The sequence below is a fragment of the Pteronotus mesoamericanus genome, unplaced genomic scaffold (genome assembly GCF_021234165.1).
Source record: "Pteronotus mesoamericanus isolate MK-2021 breed Mesoamerican mustached bat unplaced genomic scaffold, CSHL_Meso_final scaffold_582, whole genome shotgun sequence".
Classification (NCBI taxonomy): Eukaryota; Metazoa; Chordata; class Mammalia; order Chiroptera; family Mormoopidae; genus Pteronotus; species Pteronotus mesoamericanus.
In genome coordinates, this window is record NW_026555323.1 from 5,330,849 (window position 1) to 5,351,074 (window position 20,226).

Sequence of the window (20,226 nt, forward strand, 5' to 3'; positions counted from 1 at the left end):
CGATCAGCACCCCTTTTCCTCTCCAGTGAAATGAAGAGATGCATGTTTTTTACAAAGCTCTAGCCGGGGCCACTGAAGAAGCCAAGGGATAGGGTGGCGAAGGTCCCCTGGCCCCTGGGCCTGCGCGGGAGTGTCGCTGATAGCAGGTGGCCCCCCCGTTCCCCCGCTCCCTATCTCCTGACATTCAAGAAAACAAAATAAATAAAACAGGCATAACAAAGATGCAAGTATACACAGAAATGTGTGCAGATGGGACTTTTTTTTTTTAGTCTAAACTGTATCCTTTTTGACAGGAACAACAGCAGGCTGGGGAATGGCGTGCTGTACGCTTCTGTGAACCCAGAATATTTCAGCGCGGCGGACGGTAAGCTGCTCCGCTCGCTGCGTGGGGGTCCCAGATCGGGGAGCCTTTGGGAGGGTTGCTAATCCAGGAGAGGTTGGCATTATTTCGAGGTCCCTTTGGCTGCAGCTCTGTCTTTGTTAACACTTTTTTTTGTCATCAGAGTCTTTTGCGGTTCCCTGAATATCTCAAAAATTGTGGCCTGCTTGGGGTGCCCCAAGAAAAAACAGGCTTCAGAGCTGACTGTGGCCGGCACAGTAATCTGTTTGTTTAATGGCTTGAGATCTTATGCTGGAATGAAAAAAGCTGTTAAATTGTTGACATCCAGGCAGAGGACATGCTGCAGCTGACAAAACAGACCTTTTCTTGAACTAGTTTCAGCCTGAGCTTCATATCTTTATAATTGCCTTTGATCACTTAGGCTTCCCTGCATTTTTTTTTTCTTTTTAATCTTGCAGTTTTTCTGTTCATTCCCTCCTGACTGGGGCTATAGGATTTATACCCTCACGGCCCAGTCACGGTCCCTTTGGGAAATGACTGATGAGGGCCATTTGGTTAAGTGGCTGAGAAGGTCCGACTTGGAAGTTGGGTTGTACTCAATTTTTTTTTTCCTGTCTTTTCTTCCTAGCGGACCTAAATCCAAGCCTTGAAAAGTCAGCTGGGGCAGGGCACCGGCCAGCGGGTCCGTTGACCCTAATCCCATTAAGTGGCACCTTGCTCTGTCCCCTTTGGTCCTGTAAGGTGGACGTGCATGTGCCCGTTGCCCCGTCGCTGAGGGAAGGAGCCTCAGAGGAGGGGCTTGCCCAGGTCCCGTAACCAGGCAGCTGAGAAGTCAGGACCCCACACAGGCCTGGCATCTTGCTGGCAGTGCAGGGCGGTCACCGTGGCAGAGGACTGCGAGGTCCTCGGGGGACAGGACACTGGCCCGCGGGAGGGGCTGGATCGGGTTTGTGCCATGAATAGATCAGAGCGTTAGATCAGGGCGTAAGATCAGGGCGAGATCCGCGTTTGCCTCTTTCGAGCTCCAGGGCCTGGGAAGGGGGAGATGCAGGCGATGCGAACGAGAGTCGCGATTTTTCTGGTCAAATCAGAAAATGTGTGGAAACACTGTAGCGATTTAAAAGCACCGTATCCATATACACTTACTGTGATTTCTTTTAATAATTTCAGATTCAGTTATGTTTACATTAAAGACAATCAAAAGCAGCCGCCTCTGAAGGGGAATCCAGGGCAGAATAATAAGGATGTTATTCCTGTTTATAGGAAGGTCTCACAGTGTTGTATTTTTTTTTTTTAAGATTTTATTTATTTATTCTTAGAGGGGAAGCGGGGAAGAGAGGGAGAAAAACACTGATGTGCGAGAGAAACATCAATCAGTTGCCTCTCATGTGCCCTGACTGGGAATCCCACCAGCGACCTTTCGGTTCATGAGACAACGCCCAACACTGAGCCAGACCAGTCAAGGCAGAATGTTTTATTTTAAATGGGCGCGCACGCACGCGCACACACGTGCGCGCGCGCACACACACACCCCCCATGCCCTCATGTAGGTATATACGCATATAAAACATAAAGAACCTTCTGGAAGGATACATACCCAACTTAAAAGAGCAGTTACTTGTGGAGAGAATCTTTTCCGTTAAAAAAAAAAAGAAACAAGATTTTTATCCACTGTTTGTATCAATAAGAGCTTTAAAAAAGAAATTAAGTGTAAGGTAAGAAGTCAGCACACACTCAGTGAGATTTACAGGGGAAATGCAAGGCCATGGCCCTTGTCTGTAAGGTCAGGACAAGGCTGTTAGAGAGTCTGCTCTGCTTGAAAGTAGAGCCACGCGTGGCTCCCGTAGCGTTGAGCATGAATCCTCCGGGGAGTTTGGAGAGAGCGTTAAGTCAGTAATATCGGGCTCTAATGGTGATTGGAATTCAGACTTTTCCCAGAATGCTTTCACGATGCCTTGATTCCTCTTTTCAAACAAAACAAACCAAAAGCCAACTTGCCGTCACTCGGGCTGACAAGGGGGAATGCTGTTGTCTCGTCTGAACATAGCTCGTCTGGCCCCCCGACGAGCGCCTTGGGGCTGCTTTCCTCAAGGGGTGACCCAATGACATCGCAGCCCCAAAATGCTTCAAAGACTCCTTTGTCAGAAAAGTCACCTGCCTGTAACGTTCTCCAGGGCGCACTGGAAGCCCCCCACAGGAGGCGCCGAGAGCACTGTGGGCTGGGTGCCGGCTGCTGCCGGTGGGGCCGCGAGGAGGGGGCCGCGTGGACTCCAGGGACGGCCCCGGGAATGGTCGTGACGCGTGCCGATGCCACGTTTCGTGGCGCGCTGCATAGTTAATTCCGATCAGAAGCACGCCTGGCTTCTCAGAGATGAAAGGGTATATAGGCTGTGCCTCTGTCCCTCCTGGGGGTCTTGTGAGCATCTTGTCTGCCGGGCTCTCTCACCTGCCCCCTCTCTGGAGCAGGCACCAGCCCCTCCGTCGCGGCTGTAAGCCATCGAAGCCAAGTGGGGGGTCGACTTCCATTTGTGAAGTGTCTAAATACGTATGTGCTCGGAGATGGGAAAGTGTATATGGAAGAAAATTTTAGATTGACTGGTACATCCCCTATGGGACACTCCTCAGGGTCTCCAGGACTGGGGGTGTCTCCTGGGTCTCAGTTTTAAACGTTTCTCCTTAAAGACATCACTTAAAGGTAAATCCTCAGGACTGGGGGCGTGGAATACAGCTGCCAGCCCACTGGCCCGGGCACACCCGGCCAAGGCTGTGGCCAGCGTCCGAAAGCGCAGAAGCAGACAGGCGCCGGCCCAGGCCCTGGCCTCCCCGCGTTTCCGAGCCGGGATCGGCCCCTTCCTACCGCGCCGTGTGCCGTGGCGCCTGCCCCCAGAACGCCCCCCTCAGGCCAGGATGGCGGCATACAGCTTAAGACGCAGGTTACACTTGAGATTCTGTGTGGGGCTTATGGGACAGGTTGATCTTATTTTACTTTTCACCCTACCCTTCGGATTTGTGGAATGGATCCCGTTTTGTTTTCTTTCTTACCTCCTTTCCCCTTCCTTCCTGCCTTGGATTATTTGTTTGTTTATTTCCTTAAACCAGATGGAATCTGCCCAGAAGCACAGGCAGGAGAGGAAACCCTAGCCAGCCTCTGTCATGACCTCCCAGCCCCTCAGCACAGCAGTGGGGGGTCCCCCAGGGCACAGAGCCCAGGCCACAGCGCCGGGGGTGTACGCCTCTGCCCCTCAGGGTCCCTCCTCGCTGGTCGCCACTGAATGCCCCGCAGTGTCCGAGCTCAGTTGCCCCTGCCCCTGTGAGATGCCCCAGGTCGTCGGCAAGACTGGAGACACTTTGTCCAGACCAGACCAGTGCTGCCAGCGGACATACAATGCCAGCTCCGTATGTCACCTTACATTTTTCTAGTAGCTGCATAAGAAAAGTGGAAAGCAGGTGAAATAAACGTTATTAATGTTTTACTTCAGCCAGTATAGCAAAAGTATTATCAATTCTAATATAGGATTACTATAGACATTACTGAAATATTTATTTTTTGCACTCAGTCTTTGAAATACAGTGTGAATTTTATACCGCCTGCCTTAAGGTAGACTCCTTAGTGGTTCTTACTGTACGCTGTTAGAATCCTTGAATTTTCTAGACCCCCTTGATGATAGGAAACTGGAATTCGAGCGTACAGTTGCCTTCTGAGATCCACAGCATATGCGACATTTCGGAACAAGCCCAGTCCTTGTCCCCCGATGTCCTCCCAGGTGGGCTCTAGGAGCGGCGTCCTGTGCCCCTTGCCCGGAAGCTCCCCCCGCAGCACGTTCTGCCCGGGAGCTCGTGGCTACAACCATCTCAGCTCCGTCTCCCTCTTCCCTAGTGTACGTGCCTGACGAGTGGGAGGTGGCCCGGGAGAAGATCACCATGAGCCGGGAGCTGGGGCAGGGCTCCTTCGGGATGGTGTACGAAGGCGTGGCCAAGGGCGTGGTCAAAGATGAGCCCGAAACCCGGGTGGCCATAAAGACAGTCAACGAGGCCGCGAGCATGCGTGAGAGGATCGAGTTTCTCAACGAGGCTTCGGTGATGAAGGAGTTCAATTGTCACCATGTGGTAAGAGCCAGCCCCCGAGAAGGCACAACCTGGCTCAGGGAGGACGCGGCCCCGGAGCCCCCAGCGGGACCGTGGCCACCCTGTGGGTTTGGGGACTTGCCCCGACCTGGCCGCAGGAGTTCTCCCATCGCAGCCTCGCTGCGGCCTCGGGACGCCTGTGCTCAGTGAGGTCCGGGGCGTGACGCAGGCTCTGGCCAGGGAGCCCCTGGACGCTCCCGCGCAGGGCCCTGCCCCTGCTGGTGGGGGGCGGCAGTCATCGGCGCCCCTCGCCCCCTGAGCCTCGCTGTTTGTCATCCCCCCCAGGTGCGCTTGCTGGGTGTGGTGTCCCAGGGCCAGCCGACACTGGTCATCATGGAGCTGATGACGCGGGGCGATCTCAAAAGCTATCTCAGGTCTCTGAGGCCAGAAATCGAGGTGGGTTTTGATTTTAAACAGCTCTGCACGTCACCTGTGCTCTTCCCTTAGAGCCTTTCCCCAGAAACGGCTGCATCTTCCATCCACCTGCACCCACGGCTCCGGGCTGCATGCGTGGTCATGCATCCGCAGGGGGTCTGGTTACCTCCTGTGCTGCCGGCTCTCCCGAGGGTCCCCTGGAGGCCCGTGTCAGCGCCACGTCCTCCCCACGCCCACCCGCCCCGCCCGGTGCGGCGCCCCCTCCCCGGCCCAGCCTGCGGCGCAGGGCTGGGTGGGCGCGGGCAGTCTTGCACCGCACGCTTGTCAGAATCCAGTGTCGCCTTGACTGGATTGTTGTGCGGGGCTGATGTCCTACCCAGCTTTGTGCACAAGTCCCCTCCCCTTCCCTGTCCCCCAGTCTGTGCCTGTGAGACCAGGAAACGGGATTTGTCAAACTTGGCACCCGAGGTTCAGGCTCCCTCCGGAGCCCGCGTCTGGCTTGTGCTTCTGAATGGCAGGTGCCTCAGTGTCAGGGCCTCAGCTCCGTCTGGTAAAACGCACCAGTCTCCGGCATGAGCTTCAAGCCCTAAGCCTGTGGAAGTCCTGTGCCGTTTTTCATTGTCACCCTGGTGTCCCTTCCTAGGCCCACTTTCTGGTCACACGGAGGCATGACTTCTAACGGAGTAATTCTAAGAATAAACTGGTGGGTAGATACTTAGAAACGACGCCAGGAACATCTGCCTTTCGCTGGGCGGTCTCGTGGGCCTGAAGCGCTCGCTTTGACCCTGACTTGGCCACGTGCTGGGGAGGCTTTGTGGCGGCTGCTTGCGTTCCCAGGATACTGCCCCTTCTCCACCTCTTTTGAATGTCTGTACCCTGTCTCTGTTGGAGCTTAACCTCGTTTTCTTCTTTTAAATTATAGCTTAATCTTCCTCCAAGTAGTATTTCCTTAATTTTCACTCAGAGAGCCTGTTCACAAGTGGCTTCCTGAGTCATGGCAGAGGAGCCGTGTGGTTCCGGGAGGGCCGCGGTGTGGGCGGGGACCCAAGCTGGTGACTGGCATCATGCTTGCCTCTGCCCCACGCAGCCAGGGTCCCCATGGGCCCTGGACCGTAGTCCCTTTTCCCAGCTTACTCCATAGTTCACAAGCCTGTATGAATGAGAAAAGCTCACATTTTAGACAATTTTTTTCTAAGTAGGTTTATTATTTGCAGGTATTTCTCTTGAATTCCAAATCCAGTAGGTTGTCCCCCTATATAAAGAAGAAAGGCTTGTCTAAGTTTTATGTTGGTCCCCTCTCCAGAATAAGCTTCAGCTGGACTTAAATTCATTGTCGAATGTTTGCGTTCCTCATTGGCCATACAGAATAATTGTCCATGGAATGCCACGTGGTCAGGTGAACAAATTAATCTCGACATTTTTGTACTTTAGAAGAAAAATGAAGAGAAAGGAAAAGATTGCATTTATAGAAGTGCCCATTGTGGGTAACGACACATACAGTGTCGACTTGGGAAACATATTTGCTTATTTCCACACAACCTTTGTCAAGCTCTCTCCCTCCTGTGACCTGCACTTTGATTATAGAAATAAGAGGAACATCTAAACAGACAGGAATCTTGAGTCACCAAGAATTCTTAATATCATGCATTGCTTGTTTCACTGTAAATAATTTTTGCCTGACTTAAGATGGAAAATGGTGGTCCCCGGGTGGGCTCACTGGTGTCTCTCCGTAGCTCTGTGTGATGTGGTCGGCCAGCAGGTGCGTGATGTGGCCACAAAGCAGGTGCTATGGCGTGTGTCATAACACATTCCTTCTGAACAAGCCCCGATTCCTCAGCAGAGTGACCTGTGAGGCTCGGATCAAGCAAAGCTGGATTTGCAAACCCTGAAAGAACATGCGGTGGGAAAGATGCCTAAACCGTCACGTGAATTTTTTTTTTTTGACTTTCGAACAGAATAACCCCGCTTTCGCGCCCCCGAGCCTGAGCAAGATGATCCAGATGGCGGGAGAGATTGCCGACGGCATGGCGTACCTCAACGCCAACAAGTTCGTCCACAGAGACCTTGCCGCCCGGAACTGCATGGTGGCCGAAGATTTCACAGTCAAAATCGGAGGTGCGCAGGGAGCCCACTCGCATGTGTTTTAGGGACCCGCTTGGCTGTGGCCTGCCTGTGGGGGGGCTTCTCCAGTGCCTCCTTTGAGTGTGAAGGCTTGTTCTGGGGAATAACGCCGTCGTCGCCGGGTGACGGTCGGTCACAGACCCGGCCGGGCCAGCTCTTGTCCCGAGAGCACGCGGGCGCCGCGGCCCGGAGTGGGCACGGCCGAGCGGAGGCCGGGGGCCCTCAGGTTGCCTCTCCTGGCATTTGAGGCATTTCTGGGCAGAATACGTCTAAGCACTGGTTACAGAAATGACTGAAAGGGTGTCCTCGGGTACCTTTAACCTGGGAATAAAAGTTGTCATCCAGCCCTGTCTGGGTAGCGCTGTTGGTTAGAGCGTCATCCCAAATGTCAATGTTGAGGGTTCTGCCCCTGGTCAGGGCACGTACAAGAAGGAGCCAATGAGTGCGTCAGTTAAGTGGACCAACAAGTCAGTGTCTCTCTCTGTCTCTCAGATCAATAAAAAAAAATTTTTTTTTAAACATTAGAAACTAAAATTAACCTCTTTTTCTAGCTTTTGAACTGTCTGTTCTAGAAATGCCCACCTTCCTTTAGCGGCATTTTTTTTCTTTGGCCATGATTTTGAGTGAAATGTTTTGGCCCTTTCTTGGACAGTGGCGATCCCTCTAGAATGGTTTCCAAGTGAGGGGTTAGTATCCACACTGTTCGTTCGCAGTTGCCAGAGGAGGTGGGCGGAGCCACATCATAAAGCAGACGACCCTTGGTCATCGGCTGCTCGGTAGGGAGCCGCCAGTGTGTCCCTGGACTCGGCCCCTGGAAGCCTCCACGCATTTGTTACCCTTGAAGCTCGAGGGACTGTCCTGCCCCTAGCTTCCCAGGGAGAGCCCCTCTGGCTACCACCTGGGCTCCCTTTGTGACCCCCACTCACTTCCCCTTCTGTCCCCATTCCCCTCACTTCTCTGTCCCCACGGGGATGCCACCTGCTGCCCTTCCCCAGCGCTGGGAGCCACGCGGGCTTGGGCTTCAATCCTGGTTCTGCCGCTAATGGGAAAGAGCTTGGGGCAAGTGGCTTATGTTCTGGGAGCCTCCAGGTCTCCAGCTCTGAAGTGGGAATGGCCACCTAACAGACTGGGAGGTGGCAGGGTGGGTGGCGGCAGGGGCACTTGCCTGGGCGGCCAGGCTGTCCCTGTCAACATCCCCCCCGTCCCCTTCCTGGCACCCGAGGGGGCACGGTTCACGCTCCCTCCCTGCTGCCAGGAGTGGGTGGGCCGTAGTGTCACTTGCCCTTTGAAGTCCAAGTTTCCAGGGACTCTGTATTTGCTTTTTAACCACGTGGCATATTTACAGTGATATTTTCTTTGCACATGTGGTTTTTCTCCTAAAAATCCAAAATTCTTTTGTGTTGGAGGAGACGGTATATGTTCTCAATTTCTTTTCTCTTCTTTTTTTTTTTTCCTTTTGAACAGATCAAGGCACAGCCTCTGATTTGCATGTGCCTGGATTCATTCTGAGATAAGACTTTAATTTCGGTTTTTCACTAGTGCCCAAAACTGTGTTTCCAGGGCCCAGTGTCTCACGGACTACACATCTGAGAATCATACCAGAGGCCACTCGACGGCCCTTCTAGTACAAGTAAATTACATTGGTTACCATCCAAGAAGCAGGGTGCGGTTTGTGCCCTCACCTTTCTGTGGCCGAGTTAGAGACGTGAAGGGGCGTTTTCGAAAGGAGAGCGGCCTTTTCTCCTGGGAGGGAGCGCGGAAGCGTCCCTGTACGAAAACATTACATCACTGAGTGGGAAATCAGTCTGACAAAGAAGTAATAATTTAGGATTTTAAAGCAAGCCTGCCATCAAACATAATTACGTGACATCTTCTAGAGACATGGAAAATGGAAGAAATTTTCCGAAACGAGTGGGAGGATTCTGTTGAAAAACATTATTGGGTAATAGCGTCAGAGGCCTAGTAAATAGCATCTCTCAGGAGTCTCCTGGTGTCGCTTTTTCATCGTGATTCAGAGCTCAGTGCTCTCCCCCGTACTAGACGGTGAACCCGCGTTCCTGTGGCCGTGGAGCGGTGCTGTCAAGTAAATAAGAGTCCGCGTGTTCCTGCTTCTCCCCAGGCTTAAAGCCACGTACGAATGACCTCTGGTCTGCGCAGTACATGTTTTCTCGATGATTTGTTAACTGCCTCTTGTTTGAAATGCAATAAGGGATTAACTTTTTTTAAAGGCTTTATTTATTTATTTTTAGAGAGGGGAAGGGAGGGAGAAAGGGAGGGAGAGAAACATCAATGTGTGATTGCATTTTGTGCGCCCCCTACCAGGGACCAGGCCTGCAACCCAGGCATGTGCCCTGACTGGGAATTGAACCGGCGGCCCTTTTGGTTTGCAGGCCAGCACTCAGTCCACTGAGTCACAACAGCCAGAGCACTTTTTAAAAGAATCAAGTCCTAAGAGTATTTAGGAGCAGAGGTTTCTAGGTTGTTGCTTGTTACATGGGCACTCACTCAGCTCTTACTGTTCCCGCCGGTGCGGCTGCAGACAGTGACACGCGGCCCCTTTAAGTGTGCCGCACCCTGGACGTGGGTGCGGGGCCCCCCGCAGCGGGGATGGCGCGTCTCTGCTTGTCCCCTGAGAGCTGCTCCGACAGCATTAACTCCTGTGCCTTCTGTCCGCCTCGCAGATTTCGGCATGACGAGAGACATCTACGAGACAGACTATTACCGGAAAGGAGGGAAAGGACTTCTGCCTGTGCGCTGGATGTCCCCCGAGTCCCTCAAGGACGGCGTGTTCACCACTCACTCTGACGTCTGGTATGAGACACCTTCCCCGGTGTGCGAGCCCCTCCAGCCTCCCCAGCTCCCGCTGGCTCGGTCTCCATGGCGTGATTTTCCTCCTATCTCCTGCTCCTTGTTGCCCATTCCCTGCTTCGGCTGAGTGGTGTGTGGACTGCACTTGGTCGCCGGGGTCTCCCTGTGGTCAGTGGGCTAGCGCAGGACAGGCGGCCCTCGTGGGATGGACAGACTCTGCGGGACCCACGCGTCTTGCAGTCCTCAGCGGCTCACTAGGTGGCCCCTTGCCCTCAGCCCGGGAGCCGGGGCACGCCAGCAAACCGCCTCTCTGCCTGCCCCCGCCTGCCTTCGCTGCTTTTATCTTTCGCAATAAATACTCACTGTGTGTTGGCGGGGAGGGGGCGCTGCCTCACTTAGACCCCCAGTGTGCAGACGCTGCTCTATCTGGGCCCAAAGCTTAAGAGTCTTGAGGTGTTTTCCTGCTGGTCCCGCTGCTGAGGGTCCCCTTTCCATGGGCCCCCATTTGGTTGGCCCAGGCACGGGATGGGGAGAGAATGATGGAGCGGACACTCCCCCGCCGAGGGGGAGGGGACTCGCGGTGGGCTGCGTATGGCGCCTCCTCGGCGACCCTGCGGCCAGGCAGTCAGGCTCTGACACGCAGCCGAGGGTCTTGGCAGGCGAAGGCCCGGCACGTGTGCCTTGCGGTGCGTCAGCTGGTGCTTGGCTGTCCCTCCGGAGGCCCTGTTGCTGAGGCGCCACGGAAATGGCCGCTGTTTACTCCAGAGCTCTGGGTGACACGTAGGGGAGGTATTCAGCTAGCGGCCGGCATGACTTTTTGTCAGGCTCGTGAACCTTCCACAGTGCGGGGGCCTTGGGTCCTTCTTGTGGAGACAGGTGCAACTTGGAACTAGCGCTCGGACGTGCCCTGGGAAGGCGCGACTGCTTCTTGGGCTCGGCTATGAGGTGTGCACTGCGGTCGGCCCATCCGGGGTGGTTATCTCTTCACTGTCGGATCGAAGCGCTGGACATCAGGCTTTGATGCAGAGGGGGTGGCCTGTGCTGGGAAGGCCCCTGCATCTGGCAGATGACATGTATTCTCTCTCTCAATTTGTTTTCCAGTAGTTGGGGCCTCTCAATCAACAGGCAAAGCTGCACGCATGGCGCAGTCGCTCACGGCTCGTCCTGCTAACGTGATTCCTCAGCCGCCCCCTTTTCTGTCAGCTCGACTCTGTACTAAGGACTTTCCCTGGCCTGTGACCGCCCGTGCTCAGCCAGTGGCACCCTGCTTGGCCCCCCCCCCCCCGCCTGTGAGACCGAGCCCCTCTCAGGCCGGCCGCTCCCTGGCTCCTGTGGGGAAGGCTTCCTCCCTCCCTGGCCCCACCGGACCTGTGAGGTCCCTGTTGAGCTTTCCCACACCCCAAGGCCTGGCCATGACCCCGACCTGAAACCAGCGAAATCGGAACGTCCGTGAGCGGCCCAGGGAGCAGAATTAAAACTTCACTAGGTGATCCCATTATGCAGTGAGCACTCAGAGCTGCGGGCTAGCGGCTTCCCAAACTGGGAGCCGGTTGAACAGCTGTCCCAGGCCATGGGAAAGGTGCTGACTCTGTCCTGGCAGGCCCTAGGGATCCACACTTCGTTATTGTAGGAGCATGTTTGGAGACGGCCCTACCGGGTAGATGGCTGGGGGCAGGCCCCACCTTGGCCTGCCTGGGGTTCAAGTTCAGGGGCCCCTGAAACTCCCTCCACTTTAGCATCCTCAGCTCCGCCACCAGGGCTGCACGGACTCTACAGGAAACACGGCTGCAGCGAATGAGGACCAACGGTCCACACTTAGCGCAGTGCCTGGCACACCATCCCCCACAGTGGGGCCGTTCTGGGGGCCCAAGCGGGAGAATGCCGGAGAGGAGGGCCAGCCCGCGTCTGTGCACCTTCCCAAGGCCCCCGCCTCTCTCCTCACTGCAGGTCCTTTGGGGTCGTCCTCTGGGAGATCGCCACTCTGGCCGAGCAGCCGTACCAGGGCTTGTCCAACGAGCAAGTCCTACGCTTCGTCATGGAGGGCGGCCTTCTGGACAAGCCGGACAACTGCCCCGACATGCTGTATGTATTTCCTGGGTCACAGGCCAGTAGTTGGGAGGGGCCTCTGGCGCGGGCCCAGGGAGGGGTTTCAAAGAGGCTCCTCGTGCGGACGGGTCCCGGGTCTTTGTGCGGGCACCTTCCTTCCACCCCATCTGACTTGCAGTTGGCCCTGTGGTTTCTGAGGCCAACATCTCCGTGCAATATTTGATGAAAGCAATCTTTACGCGTCTTTTCCACGCAACATTAAACAAACAAAAAGAAGGCAATAGCATGACACTGGTTACTTTTAAGCTGAAGGCCAGAGCCAGTTAGTGCACAAAGCTTTATGGTCAGGACACCTTCGTGCTCTGTGTAGGGTGAGTCTCAGACGTCCAGTGTGTTGCCCCCGCAGTGGGGTCCCCCCAGGTTCCGTCTCTGTCATGTGTTTACAGTCCTGATGAGCCATGTGCATGGCATGCTGTCCGGAGCCTCAGACAGGCCCCCGGTGGACCTGGAGGTCCAGCTGACCTCCCTGCAGACAGAGCTCTGCGCATGCACAGTGCCAGGTGCAGGCAGAGGGGTCTCCTCACCACTCTTCTGTTCAAAGAAAACCGTGCCACTTGGTTCCCGAGCGTGGTCGGCAATGACACCTGGCGGGCCTCACCGTCAGATCGTAGGGGAAGCCGCTCTGCTGGCAGAAGCGGGGCTGCCGACGGCAGGAGGGCCTTGGTGTCCCTCCTGCAATGAGCCACAGGAGGGTGTGAAGGCGTTCTGCGGCTGGGCGCCTGGTGCAGGCGGGGAGCTCGGGACTCACTGTCAGTATGCTCGCGACTGCAGGGCTGAGAGACCCTTCTGGACCCCGACAAGTAGCCAGTAGGCTCTGACTAGCGCCTTGAGCCCGATTTGGGAGTTTTCCAGAGCGCTTTTCAGGACAGGTTCAGCTACGTAGGGAAGGCAGCGCCATTGCATCAGTGTGACAGGTTGCATGTGACAGATTAGTGTACATTGCCTCAGATGATCAGGAGACAGGGCCCGACCATCTGAGCGTGGGCCTGGTCTGGGAAACCTGCCTGGGTCCCGGGCATGGGGGCAGGGCGAGGCCACCAGGGACGGGGGCTCCACCCCTGAGAGGGCAGCGCGTAAGGGGGGCCCTGGTTTCCCGGATCCCTCACCCACAGACCTCTCAGTATGCCCTCAAGTTAGTGCATTTTCTTGCCCAGCATGGACATTCGCTCTCCCCGCCTGTATTGGTTGCTTATTGCATTGTAACATTACCTAAAACCTAACGGCTTAAGACTACAATTAGTGTGTATTATGTCGCAGTTTGGGAGGGCTGTGCACCCAGGAGCCGCTTGGCCAGATGGCTGCGGTACCCGGGGTCTCCCTGGGCGACGGTCATCTGAAGGCCTGACGGGGCTGGGGTCCCCTCCCACGGGGACGCACCCGCGCAGCTCAGCGCCGTGTGAGGTGTGAGTTGCTCTGTGGCGCTGCTCCCGTGTCCCTGTGCCGTGCCGCTGGCTTCTCGCAGAGCAGGGCCCAGCCACCCCTTCTCTGAAAGGACGGAGCGCCAGCGTGTCCAGCCCCGTGGGCCCAGCCAATGGCGGCTGCAAACAGCCGCAGACATCACGTGAGCAGGCGTGGCTGTGCGCCAATAAAGCTTTATCTTTGCATTCTGAAATTTGACTTTCACATAATTTTCATGTCTCAAAATATTATTCTTACTTTGATTTCTTTTCAGCCAGTTACAAATATAAAAACCATTCTAACTTGTAGCCTTACAAGACCAGAGAGCAGGCCCGGCCTGGCCCACAGCCCCATAGCTTGCCCACCCCGTGCGCGAGTGCAGGGTCCCGCAGCTGGGCCGCGCCCCCAGCGTCCGCTGGGGCCCGCCCTCAGGAGGCGCCCTCCACGGCCCGCCGTCTCCTGACACGGGGTATGTGGCACGTGGCAGCCCTGTTCAGCGTGGGGGCAGATGGCAGGGGGTGCGACCACCAGCAGGTGAAGCCACTGGGGTCCTGGAAGCTGGTCACAGACACCCTGACTCCCAGTTCCCCTCAGGGTGACCGCTTTGCACTTTGAACCATGCGGTCGCTGTCCTGTCAGCCTATGATTTAAAAAAAACAACTTTAGAGCAAGAGCATAAGGAACAGCGTGAAGAATAATTGGTGCCCACCGAGTCTGCGTAGAAGCGTGCGTGCCCGAAGGGAGGCCAGTCCCCGAATGGGCGGTCTTCGAGCACGCTCACACGCGGCCCCAGAAGGCAGGCGTGCGACACGTTTGTGGGGTCTGGGGGAGGTGGGAAGAGAAAGGCTGTTTTTGAGCTTTCCCTCGGCCGTGGGGAAAAGACTGTCTCTGAGAGACCCGCGGGACTCCTCGAGTTGATCCGGCTCCAGGTGACTGGAGTCTTCCTATTAATTTAATATGCCCAGGAAGCAGCCCGCCTGCCGTGGGAAAGGCAGTGCGCTTCCTGTTCCCAGCACGGAGTGACAAGGAAATTTACGCAGGGTGGCTGCTCTCGGGTAGTAAATGTTTACGTCGGGGGGCGTGTCTGCCTTGCCATCCCGAACCCCCTTGGCAGGCTGATCTCCTTTCTGAGACTAGGACAAAACGAGGGTGGAGAAACTGCGTGCCCTCAGGACTGTATTGCTGAGCCTAGGTGAGCAGGAGGCGTTGGCGGGAGACGGTTCTTTTGTTACGAGAGAAAAGAATGGGCTCTTGTTTCTCCCGGAGCACAGGGATGTCCCTGAGTCCTTGGGAACTGCCTGAAGCCCTGCTGGGTGTCCATGGGGGCAGAAAACCGCTCGTCTTGCAGGTCCCAGCCATGTGAGCGGGACCCACAGGGTGACACTAGGTGAGGCAGGCGGGAGGCCCACGGTCCAGGCCCCTGAGAGCCAGGGCCTCTGCCTGAATTCACTTAGCGGGTGGCACGAGACCAGATTCCTCAGTCAGGGGTGGCGGCTCCTGCCCAGGTAGCCGTGGGACGGGCCCTCCCGTGGCATGCAGGCCCCATGCTTGATCTCTGCCCAGAGACGGGGTCCGTGGCGCGAGGGCTCCCACTGCCCCTCCTGGCCGAGAAGGGGTCCGTAAGACAACCCTGGCTGTGTGGGGCTGCCGAGGGGCTGGCGGAGGGCGCACCGAGCCTCCCGGGCCTTTCTGGAGTCGGTCTCTGCTGGACGGTCGCTCAGCGCTTAGACTGAGGCTGCGCTGGTGCGGGGCTGCGACGACCGCCTGCCGGCGCACAGCGGGGTCGGGGGACGGGCAGGCGGTGTGCAGGAGGGAGCGGGCAGTGCCGCGGTCCTCGGGCCTCCCAGGTCATGCGTGTCTGTGGGAGGCTGCTTCGCACGGAGCAGCAGCTCCATCTGGTCCTGCCCCTACCCAGGCGCAGGGCTGTGCACACACCCCTGAGGGGCGGGGGTGGGGGGAGCTCAGCGAAGGACGCTCCAACTCCCCAGGGCTGTCCGGCTGTAAAAAATGTGCTTTTCTAAAGAGGAGTTTTATCAGCTCATAAATCCTTCTAGAATCTACTGGAAAGTTTTCTTGTGGAAGTAGTGTAAACAAGGTCTCAGATCCCACAGAGTGAAAAGACTTCCTTTTATGGGCTGCTCTGGAAGGGCTGTGGCTCCGGGGTGGTTTGAAGGCGGCCTCACGTGGCCTGTGCGCGCTGAGGTCACTCACGGCATGCCCCTGCCGGTGGCACCGCCTCGACCCCTGGCCACAGGGGCGCAGGGCCAGGGCCCGTCATGTGTCCGTGACCCTGGCTGCGCTTCTCTTCAGGGTGAGTCAGCCAGCCAGCTCGGCTCCACAGCTGAGCCGCGGGAGAGTGTCGGGTATTGGAAGGGGGATCCTTTTTCTTAGGAAGTGGTGGGGGCATGTGAAGGGGGAGCTGCCGGTGTCTCGCTGCAACCTCCCCCCGATGACACCTGTGACTCTGGGGTGACACAGGAGAGGGAAGGGCTCCTGGTGGGACCGTGGATTCTCCTGTTCAGGTGGAGAGAAAATTCCTTCTTTGGAGGCAGATGGCCCTCAAAGTGTAGCCACGCTGTTGCCCCGAGGGTCCATCCCAGCTCCGCCCTCACTGCTTTGGGGGCCTTGCATCAAAGATTTAATTTCTTGGTACTTCTGCTTTCTTGTCTCAAAATGGGGCTCTTTTCTGGTGCACCTGCTTCCCAGATCCGTGAGGATGAAGCAGTTCAAAGTTATCACCGGACCCCAGGGAGAGCTGCCGAGGGCGCCCGCCGACACCGGCCCTCGTGGCTGCTGTGCTGGCGTGGCCGTGGGCTGTCCGGTGGTGGGGGGTGACAGAGTCCCTCTTCAGGCCTTGGCTAACTCTTCCCACCAGAGCTGGGGTGGCAAGCTTTTTGTTTAAAGGGCCACATAGTCTGTATCTTGGGTTCAAAGGCCTAATGGTCCCTGTTCTGACAACTCGCTTGAGAGCGGCCACCAACACGGGAAACACGTGAGCGTGCTTCAGTTGCAGCCAATCTCGATCTATAAAAGCACACAGCAGAGCAGGCGGAAAGCCTCACTCCCGTCCCCCTCCCCGCACCCAGGGTCCCGTGCTCTGCCACCTGACTTGACCTACACCTTTCTCCCCAAGCCTTTCAAGGTAGCAGGCCTGGCAGGCCGGGGCGCGTCCCCGTGGCTCATCTCCACAGAGCCTTCCCGGGGCCACACATGAGCAAGGCAGTCTCTCGGTCACGTGGTCACCGTGACGGGTGGCTGGAAGCCAACCTGGGGTGCTTTGAACTTGCTAGATATGAGGAGCTCTGGGTGGCCATTTTTGTTGAAAAGTACCTCTTTAGCCAGAAGTTTAAAAAAAAAAAAACAAACCAGAATTTTCCAGCAAGAACAAAAGTGAAAGGGAAGGCACTCTGCTTTCAAGGTCACGTGAGAAAGGGCCCTTCCCGGAACCGTGGCCTCTCTGTACCCCATGGGCCAGCCGGGGCGCGTTGGCTCGGTCGCCCTCCTTTCTGCGCCGGACGCCGGCTTAGCCGGCCCCCTCTGCATTCTTGTTACTGAGCAGTAGCCCCTTGTCCCACAGCCATTCTGAACCCTTGTCAAAGCCCTTCCTGGGTCAGGATGGCTGGCTGCGCCCCACAGCATGCTTCCTGGTCTCTGGGGGGCTCAAGCCCACTGCTAGGATGAATGACTTCCTGGGGCCACGTGACTGGGGGCCCCACGGTGGTCCGCAGCCCCGGCGCCAGGGTGGCCCAGCCTGTGAGCCGCAGGAGCAGCTGGGGCTTCGCACTGTGTCCTCTGCCTGCTCAGGCTCCCCCCACCCCCGCGGGCTTGGGGTCTTCTTCGGCACCGCAAGCAGCCTCCGCCTCGCGCTGGACGGCTGACGTGCCACATGCGCTCCTGTGGCGTGGCAGCCCCGTCACCTCGCGCTGGTCACAGGGCCCCCGCCAGTGGTCCCTGACCACACGGGGGCGGCTGAGAAACAGCCACGGTGGGACTGGAGGGAGGTCACTGTCGGGAGAGCTGCCATCACTCTCAGCCTCATCCGTGAGGAGCCAGAGGTCTCCTGCATTCCAGCTCTGGAAAGGATGCCCTGTCAGTGGCTGCCAGACACACTCCCGGTACAACGCTGGCTTTTTTATTAGTGCTGTCACCAATAATAGTCACTCGTGATAACAGACCTTGTGCACCTGCGTGTGTCCTGCTCAGGAAGTGAGAGCCTGGGTTTGGTGCGGGGGCAGGTCCTGGGGGATGTGAATGCAGCGGTGGGAGAAACCCGGAAGCAAGGGGCTGCTTGGGCCACCCAGGTGGAAAGCCAGAGGCTCGGAGAGGTGCGCGAGGAGGTGGGCGGCCCGCAGCCCCGGGAGCTCCGGGCCAGGTGCAGCCTGGCGCGTGGGCCCGTCTCCGACCGTCTGTCTGCCCGCAGGTTTGAACTCATGCGCATGTGCTGGCAGTACAACCCCAAGATGAGGCCTTCCTTCCTGGAGATCATCGGCAGCATCAAGGACGAGATGGAGCCCGGCTTCCGGGAGGTCTCCTTCTACTACAGTGATGAGAACAAGCCGCCCGAGCCCGAGGAGCTGGACCTGGAGCCGGACAACATGGAGAGCGTGCCGCTGGACCCCTCGGCCTCCTCGGCCTCCCTGCCGCTGCCCGACAGACACTCAGGACACAAGGCCGAGAACGGCCCAGGCCCTGGCGTGCTGGTCCTCCGGGCCAGCTTCGACGAGAGACAGCCGTACGCGCACATGAACGGGGGGCGCAAGAATGAGCGGGCCCTGCCTCTGCCCCAGTCTTCGACCTGCTGATGCGGGGACCCCGAGTCCCGTGCAGACAGTAACGTGTGTGCACGTGCGGCGGGTGGGGGGAGCGGGTTCTAACCATCTGTCCACAGCCTCCTGTACCTCAGTGGATCTTCAGAACAGCCATGCTGCCCACGGGAGACGGCTTCTCTGCAGTAAACACACTTGGGATGTTCCTTTTTTCAATATGCAAGCCGCTTTTTATTTCCCTACCCAAACCCTTAACTGACACGGGCCTTTAAGAACCTTAATGACAACACTTAATAGCAACAGAACACTTGAGAATCGAGTCTCCTCACTCTTTCCCTGTCTCTCTCTCTCTCTCTCTCTCTCGCTCTCTCGCTCTCTCTCTCTCTGTCCTTGTTCTCCCTCTCTCTGCTTTATAATGGAAAGACCATTTGCCACAAGCCCAGCCAGACGCCCTTTTTATCAGATTGAGGAAATGGCTGTCCCTCCCTGTGGTCCCATCTTGCTCCCATGCACACCTGCCTGTCACCGTAGGTCTTTATAAAAAAATGTTGCGATGGCATTTTTTAACTGTATCTTGAACCTTTTTAGGGACACATGACATTTACAAAGGGCCATCATTCATCCAAGGTTGTTACCATTTTAACGCTGCCAAATTCTGCCAAAACCCGGGACTTGGTCCCTCACGACCCCTGCGCTTGTTTCCTGGTTTCCAGAGGCACAGGGTGAGCACGGGCTCCGGTCACCTCGTGAGCGCCACGCTGGTGATGCCCTCCAGCTCATCGTCCCCTGGTGTCCTTTTCAAGTCTCACGTCCACACAGGTCAATTCGCTTCTGACTAGGCTGTGATTCGGGGGCACTGGACCGAGCGGGGCTTGCTGTCGGAGAGGACCGGGAGGGGCTGCCCTGGCTGCCCTGCGCCACCTCCCCGCCCCTCCTCCCGGCTCCAGTTCTGCAGCAAACGGGCCTTTTGAGGGAGAGCCTGGCACACAGGTCGCCCACATGCCAGTCTCCTGTCCCCCCCCCAGATCCCGGCCCCCTTGCCCCCAAGGACACAGATGAGAAGGGGTTTCCAGGGGCCGAGCCCAACTGTTCATGCAGGTTTGCGAGGAAAGCAATTCCAACAGCACCACAACAGTGAGAAGAAAAGCAGGAAATGGATTCCAGCATCCTAAGCTTTGTCGACATTTTCTCTGTTACTAGGACTTCTTCAAGGGTCTGACAGTTCTATGTTAGACCATGAAACATTTGCATACACATCGTCTTTAATGTCACTTTTGTAACTTTTTTACGGTTCAGATATTCATCTATACGTCTGTACAGAAAAAAGAAAGCTGCTATTTTTTTTTGTTCTTTATCTTTGTGGATTTACTCTATGAAAATCTTCAGGTCTACCCTTCTTCCCTCTCTGCTCACTCCAAGAAACTTCTTATGCTTTGTACTAGACTGCGTGACTCTCTTCCTCTTCTCCCGGTAATTGATACTTACAGAACATAATTTGCCATGAACTGGTTGATGCCTTTTTATAAGTCCACCCCCCCACCCCCGCCCCGCTCCCCTGGCCCCATTAGTTCTGTTCGAACTGGTAGGCTCTGTGGGCACGAGGCTGGCGAGGGAAGGAGGCGGAGAGCGGTTCCTCTCCTCAGCCGCCCTCGCACGGTGTTGGAGTCTGTTACCGCGCAAGACGTGACACAAACTCAGGTCAGACAACAGAGGTTAATCTTCGCATGTCCTCGTTCAGTGTTCCTAGTCACCGTTGTGGAAAAGCGTCCCCTTCTCTTTTCCCTGGCCTTTGTTTTGGTTGTGACACACATATACCTATTTTTTTAATTCTTGGGTACAACAGCAGTTTGAACTGCAGACACTAGGCATTTGGATTATTAATTTTTTTTTTTGGAAGTGGATATTTAATCCTTCCACCCTACGAAAAACAGCTGGCTGAGTCCAAGGGCGCAGTGGAGAGTGGTCCAGCGGTCCCTTTTGTGACCTTCCACCACCGCCCTCCCGGCCGACCTACCTGTCCTTAGAACCAGAAACTCCCCAGGGACCTTCTTGGCACAGGCAAGGAGCGGGGCGCAGGGGCGGCACCCTCGGGTGTTGGCGCACCCACCGCTGGGCTGGCCGGGACAGCGCCCCAGGCACAGTGGCTCCAGAGCCCGCGCTCACCCCTGGGGACCAGGGCCCTGGTGC

General features: G+C 56.6%; 1 protein-coding gene across 2 annotated transcripts in view; it reads left to right on the forward strand.

The window, feature by feature from the left end:
* The window catches only part of IGF1R (insulin like growth factor 1 receptor), a 221,624-nt gene extending 202,042 nt beyond the window's left edge, over positions 1 to 19,582 (forward strand). For both annotated transcript variants that reach the window (XM_054561955.1, XM_054561956.1), the window contains exons 15-21: positions 294 to 364; positions 4,218 to 4,447; positions 4,751 to 4,861; positions 6,796 to 6,955; positions 9,643 to 9,772; positions 11,717 to 11,851; positions 17,694 to 19,582. In XM_054561955.1, the coding sequence (XP_054417930.1) occupies positions 294 to 364; positions 4,218 to 4,447; positions 4,751 to 4,861; positions 6,796 to 6,955; positions 9,643 to 9,772; positions 11,717 to 11,851; positions 17,694 to 18,075 (1,219 nt within the window). In that variant the 3' untranslated portion in view covers positions 18,076 to 19,582. The remainder of the gene's footprint in view (positions 1 to 293; positions 365 to 4,217; positions 4,448 to 4,750; positions 4,862 to 6,795; positions 6,956 to 9,642; positions 9,773 to 11,716; positions 11,852 to 17,693) is intronic.
* Positions 19,583 to 20,226: the final 644 nt, after the last annotated feature.